The sequence below is a fragment of the Nansenia antarctica genome (genome assembly GCF_963989245.1).
Source record: "Nansenia antarctica genome assembly, chromosome: 12".
Lineage (NCBI taxonomy): Eukaryota > Metazoa > Chordata > Actinopteri > Argentiniformes > Microstomatidae > Nansenia > Nansenia antarctica.
In genome coordinates, this window is record NC_137682.1 from 453,646 (window position 1) to 460,491 (window position 6,846).

General features: G+C 47.7%; 1 protein-coding gene across 1 annotated transcript in view; it reads right to left on the reverse strand.

The window, feature by feature from the left end:
* Positions 1 to 4,759: 4,759 nt before the first annotated feature.
* The window catches only part of htr2cl1 (5-hydroxytryptamine (serotonin) receptor 2C, G protein-coupled-like 1), a gene marked incomplete at both ends in the record, with an annotated part of 10,586 nt that continues 8,499 nt past the window's right edge, over positions 4,760 to 6,846 (reverse strand). The window contains 3 exons of the mRNA XM_080543104.1: positions 4,760 to 5,320; positions 5,750 to 6,312; positions 6,769 to 6,846. The exon at positions 6,769 to 6,846 is cut by the window's right edge and continues 123 nt beyond it. Of these exons, the coding sequence (XP_080399230.1) occupies positions 4,760 to 5,320; positions 5,750 to 6,312; positions 6,769 to 6,846 (1,202 nt within the window). The remainder of the gene's footprint in view (positions 5,321 to 5,749; positions 6,313 to 6,768) is intronic.

The following is a 6,846-nucleotide window of genomic DNA, read 5'->3' on the forward strand; positions in this document are numbered from 1 at the left end:
TGAATAAATGAATAGTCTTTCTTTCCCTAAAAAAGAACCCATTAAGGTTTGACATGGCATTCTCTCTCTCTCTCTTTCTTTCTCTCTCTCTCTGCTGAGGGACCACTTGCTATTCAAGTATAGCCTACTCCTAAGTTTTTTCTGTTGTCCTCACAGAACAGCCTTGCTTTTTCTTCATGTGCTTTATGTCAATAACATACTCCATTGGGATACGTGTGTTTCTGGTCATAGGTTCTGGTTGGTGTAGCCTAGTTGTAGCTTATCATTTTTGGTGTAGGTAGGAGCCCGAACAGTGACTCAAGCCCAGGGGCCCCCACCCCCCTAAGTCCAGCCCTGGCCTTAATGCACTGAACCTTTTTTTTTATTGTTTGCATTATGTTATTAAAGCACAATGTGTTTTATGGTAAAGCATTATGAGTGGTGTGTGTGTGCAGGGTGCTCGTGAGTTGTGTATTTTGGGGAGGGGGGAGGCTCAGGGTTCGAGTTATAAGCTGAGCTTTGTGGGGGTCTCCAAAATAACAGTGCGAAATGTTCTCATGCACGCGTGCGAATCATGCCCACACAGCGATGGGACTTACAAGTTTTAATTAGCCATAGGCTACTCATTTCACCACATCAACAGCACCACATGAAACAACAGCTATAAGCGATAGTCACGGGTATCTCGGCCAATAATTTTGTTGTTTTTGCTATACAGTCCATTCACTTTCCCTGTTAGCACGACACATTGTCCACATCTCCATTTCCAGTGACATCGCACCTGACATAAATAATCATGTATGCTCGTCCATGAATTGTGCTTTCATCTAATGTTATGCTAATACGGTAATCAAGTGATTTGACATTAGAAATGAATTAGTTTTTCATCTCTTGTGCAATGTGCTCTACAATCTGGGCACATGAATGATCGGATCGGTGAGCAGGGGCCAACTGTATATAAGGCATCCTTTCTTTAGCGACAGTATAGGCTGCCCTGAACGAACTAGCTAGCTGTCTCCTTATACTGGAGGTGAGTTCTGCTACTTTCTTCGGAAGCACTTGCTTTTGTTTGAGCTCTGCTATTTCAACAGTTTCAACGTTAGGTGTCATAACAGGTGCAGCTGAATTCTTTTGGAAAACGTGTTTATTTTAGAATATTTATCATATAAATAAATATAAATAATATTCATTACATTGACTTTTTTTTGGGATCAAATAATGGTTGTGGTAAAGTATTATTAGCGACCCCCACAAATGTATGATTTTACTACTTTCATGGGAGCTCAGCTCCCATTGGCTCCCACATAACTTGAACACTGGGGAGGCTCGTGTATGGGGGTGGGGGGGGGGCTCACACAAAGGAGTAGCCTAGGGGCCACTGACCATCTTAATCCGCCACTGCGGCATGAAGGAGTTGACTTGAGTCGTTTGTGTTTGTGTCTCCACGGTTGTGATGCGACTCAAACTGATGAAGGTGTAGTCATCAGATGTACTGTAGTCACTACATCTTAACACAGGGACACTTCACACTGTCGTTGCAGTCACACCACAACAATGCTTAACAAACTTCGAAAGCCACACACACACACACACACACACACACACACACAAACAAACACAAACCATTTCTTAGCTGTTTTTATTTGCAGACATACCTGCATGTTTTTCTATCCGTGGTGCTGAAGTACGTTTTCCACAATACCAAAACAAACAAGTAAGCTTGTTGTTGCCGCTGTACAGAGATGATCTGAGTTCAGACTGGGACTCCTAATCAGGGCGGACTCAGGCTGTTTGAAGGGCAGGGGGGGGGCGAAGAGAAAACAAGGGCACCTACTGCACAACATGGGACCCCATCAGTGCACATGGTCAAGTTTAGACCATTGGAAGGGCAGCCAATAGGGCACATCCTCTCATTTCGCCACTCAAAAGGGCACTTTACTGCAACGTTTTTCAACTGGGGGGGCACATGGTCAAGTTTAGACCATTGAAGGGGCACCAATAGGGCACGTCCTCTAATTTTCGGCACTCAAAAGGGCATTTTTGCCACTCAAAAGGCGAGACTCAAGCGAGACGTTTTTCAACTGTGGGGGCACCAGGAGGGGCGGTCGCCCCCCTCTGCCCCCCACTGAGTCCGCCAGTGCTCCTAACGGGTCAGAAGGTGACTGAACCAGGCTGAAGGGGATATCATCATTATCCTACCCAGGGCTGAAACACTGCGTAAGCGCCGCAAAACATTCAACCTAAGCCTAGATAAATTAAATAACAGTAATTATAAAATAGATAAAACAAGAGACTTCATGCACAATTTAGAATGAACTTTTAATAAATAAATAGCAGCATCACACACAGAAAAACAAAAAAACAAAACATTGTGTTGATGAGAAACTGAAGACGTGTCATTGACAAACATTCACAAGTTAATGATGATATAAAAAACAACGGCGAACTCAGTGGGGTTAACACATACAAAGATCGCTATTATTCGTACACATACACAGTCACGGCTAACATATACAGTTAATACATTGCGACATATTGAGTACCTCTTCTCTCCTTCGAACACATCGGTTGAATCTATCAAATGTTTCAAACTCCTCTTCGCTCTCGTTTTGTTCTTTTAGTATGTTTGTTCATCTTTATGCAATATGGTCATAATGGCCCTAATAACGGACCTCGGCATTTTAACTGATAGAAACCCGAATATTCTTCAATTCGATGACTATTCTTCCGATGAAAGAGAAGACAAGGAAGTGGAAGCAGAGAAGTTCATACATTGTTTCAAATATGGAAATCGTCTTGCCAAAGTTGAACTCATTGTGATAGGTTTTTTTGTGTGTAAGCACAGGGCATTATCCACAGGGCATCAAGCCTACTGCCACCAGTATGGTACATAGGCCTTGACCTTTGGACTTTGACCTCGACACAGGGTCAGAGAGAGTAGGTTAACGTCGTACATTCAGGTGCTCGTTTTGGTTGTGTTTGTTGCATTGGCAGCGTCGGGGGTAGGAGGAGTAGGCTCTGGGATAGTCTCACGAGCCACACTTGAAGTCTCACGCTGGCTCAGCACGTCTGACTACGCGAGACGAGTCCTGGAGGAACCTTGGAGGAGAGGTCACAATGATGTCATGGCTGGTGTCGAGGGTCAGCACAGTGTGTGGAGCCTTAGTGCCAGTCTGTCTGTCTGTGGTTGAGCTGACTGAAGAGGCTGGAGACCAGCGTAGGCTATATGACTATATGATTATGCTTATATGAGAGGGTTATATATTGTGTTTATGTATAATGGTTAGTTCAATGGCTATGGTTGAGGACCTGAAGAATTCTTGACTTTGACGCTTTTTTTTCTTTGACGCTTTTTTTTTCTTTTCCATCCCCCCCCAACACCAATAGGATGACAGAGCACCCTTTCAAAACCATGTTTTGATACACACACAAGATGCATTACTCACAATACTTCAACCAGAACACATACTGTAGAAACTTCTATTTTTTAATGATTGAATTCATCGGAGGATTCCAGTCATATAAGCATGTTTATTAACGTGTGAAACGTGATGTTTCTAACTGTCGGGACTGTGGACTCGGCACATGCAGTTCTTTGCCTTGAGGATGAGCGTTGAGAAACATGTTGATCATGTGACATGTGATCATGTGGTCAAGAGTTACCCAGATCCCTATGTCGTCATGGTTACTGTGTCCTCTGGTTCTGGTCAAGGTAGGGATACAAGGAACCTGGACCTGGTCAAACACTGTGGATCTCCGAGACTAGAATCATCGAACAACACTGGTCACTGGTAGAGCTGCTCAACACGTCCATGTGGATGTTCAGATGAGGTATTTAGATGTGTGAGAGAGAATAAAACTCCAGTTACTCTAGAAGATGTTGGCTCCTATGAGATCCGTATATCTCATGCATTCATACAAGCATGTAGACATGACCATGAACCACTGACCTAGGATCAGATCACCCCCTACCCCTCCATCATGAAGGGATGCATCTGACCCTGTATTAGTGATTATGGACAGCATCCACCCATTCCCTTTCAATGCGAGAAAGCATGCTATTCCCTGTTCCACCACCAGGCGGAGCTGTGACTATCATTAGGGGCCAGTGGTGCGTTTAGTTTTAGATTCCTCCCCATCCACCTTTTCCTATGCAGTTCAGTAAATAACTCTGGAAAGCTCACAGACACACACACACACACACACACACACACACACACACACACACACACACACACACACACACACACTAATTTTTAGCTTTCTCAAATAAGCAAATGATGTTGCCAACTATTGCCTTGGTGCTGTTACTATGATCCACGAAACAGTGTCAGTCTGACTGTTTTTGACTGTGAGTCAGGAAACATGTGAGTCAGGAAACATGTCAGGAAACATCTGGAAGCATGGCTTCTCTTTAGGGAGCTCTTTAGGGGTGAGGGGAATGTTTCTGTATTACATCCAGGTCAGAGGTCAGGATTAGTCCTCCAGTCCCTCTTGATATGTCCACTCCACTTGTTCTGTGTCTCAGACGGCACCCTGTTCATTCCCCATTGAGTGCAGCACTACTACTCTTGACCAGAACCAGAAGTAGTGAACTGTGTGAAGGGAACGGTGTCATTTAAGATTCCTACACTGTCCCCCAAGACATACCACCACCCCCCCCCCCCGCCCCCATCCCCCCCCCCCCCCCCGCCCCCACGGTACCCACCATGTCACAAAAAAGGTTCAAGCCATCAGCCAATGAAACACTGCTGGTTCAAAACGTCAATCAACCCATCAATCACACACTGCTGGTGTGTTCCCTTGAGGAGGCGTGGCTGTAGCTGTTGATTGACAGCTCCAGCTCTGACATTCCAGGCTGCAGTTTCAGCCCGTCATCATCATCCACCATATTATCCTGATCCCTCCCCCTCCGGGTCACACTCCCGTTCCCGTTCCCGTTCTCGTCTCCGCTGACGTTCCGAGTCCGACAGTTACTGTTCCGGTCCACGCCCACTTTCCCTCCTCCGCCAATCAGAATGGGCGTGGCGGGGGCCTGGGAGGGGCAGGGGGTCATGAGGAGCGTCTTGGAGAGTCCGGCGGCGTTCCCCCCCCCCACTGCCCCCCCCTGGCGGTACTGGCAGCGTATGTAGCTTGAGAACGCCCTGCGGTAGGTCCTGTTGAAGAGGGTGTAGACCAGGGGGTTGACCCCCGAGGAGATGTAGCCCACCCACACAAACACGTTGAGCAGCTCGGCCAGCAGGGGCTCGTTGCACCGGCCCTGACAGAGGACGTAGGTCACGTTGGTGATGAAGAACGGACACCACATGACCAGGAACAGGAAGAACACCACGCCCAGGACCTAGGGGAGGACGGGGGAGAACAGGGGGGAGGAGAGGAGAGAGAAGGAGAGGAGAGGAGAGAGAAGGAGAGCTTAGAATGATAAGGTTCTATCTCCGTTTAGAATGATACGGTTCTATCTCCGTTTACAATGATGAGGTTCTATCTCCGTTTAGAATGATAAGGTTCTATCTCCGTTTAGAATGATAAGGTTCTATCTCCGTTTAGGGTCGTTCAGAGATATTGAGCGTCAAAGTTTTTACATTCCATTATGTTTCGTGAGATGGAACCTTTGTATTTTATCAATTACTAACTAAAAAATGTCAACATGTTAAAAATAACACCGCACAGGCATTAATAAACACCTAATGGATCAGATTATGTAAAAAACTAAATTTTGACAAAAATGGAGATCTTAGAACCTTATAATTCTAACGTCACGAAATCTCACCTTCGAGGCCCGCCTCTCGTTCTTGATGGCCTGCATCATCCCCCGTCGCCCGTGGCAACCGGCCGGGTCCCGCCCCGCCACGGGCGAGTTGAGTTGGGAGGGAGTCTCGGAACTCGGAATTATGCTAATGCTGTCCGAGGGGGAGGCACTAAGGAGAGGCGGCTCCGCCCCCTTCATCATGCAGCTGAGGCTGCTGTGTCTGGTGGAAGGAGGCGGGGCCTCAGGGTCTGGAGGCGGGGCCTCTGTGTCTGACGGAGGCGGTTCTATCGTGTTGATCTGAGGGAGCTGGAAGGGCGTGGGCGGGGCCTGGATGCTGCAGGGTGTTGGCGGAGGCTGCAAAGGCTGCTGGGAGGAAGTCTTCCCCTCGTAGAGGAACACGGTTTCCTGGCGCTGAAGGACCTGGATGGTCAGGCAGTAGCTCACCACCATGATGACCAACGGGATGAAGAAAGCCACGAACGAGCCAATGAGCATGAAGCTCTCCTCGTTGAGCACACAGCTGCCGTTGACGAACACTTTGTCCTTGTTGTGCAGGCCGATGACAGGGATGGGCATGGACACGCCTGGGAGGGAGGAGGGGGGAGGGAGAGAGGAGGGGGAGGAGAGGGGAGAAGGAGGGGGAGAGGGGAGGGGGAGGAGGAGAGGGGAGGGAGAGACAGAGAGAGAGGAGAGGGGAGGGAGAGACAGAGAGAGGAGAGGGGAGAGGGGAGGGAGAGACAGAGAGAGGTGATGAGGAAATAGATGAAGAAGGAGGATATTTTAAAGTTTTTAAAGTTGTCAGAGAAAGTTGTCAATGTACTGCTGAAACGTCCTACTTCCCTGGCTGGACATACATACACACAGACACACAGCCAGACAGCCAGACAGACAGGTTGCTAGACAGACAGCCAGACAGAAATTCCATGATAGTCTTGAAATCTTCACCTGATCAGGTACAGATAATGACATCTCGTTACACCCCTAGTGTGTGTGTGTGTGTGTGCGTGCGTGCGTGCGTGCGTGCGTGCGTGCGGCCTCACCTATAGAGATGGTCCAGACAGCGGCTATCTTCATCATGGCCTTGGTTCTGGAGTTGAAGCGGCTGTGCTCTATGGGGT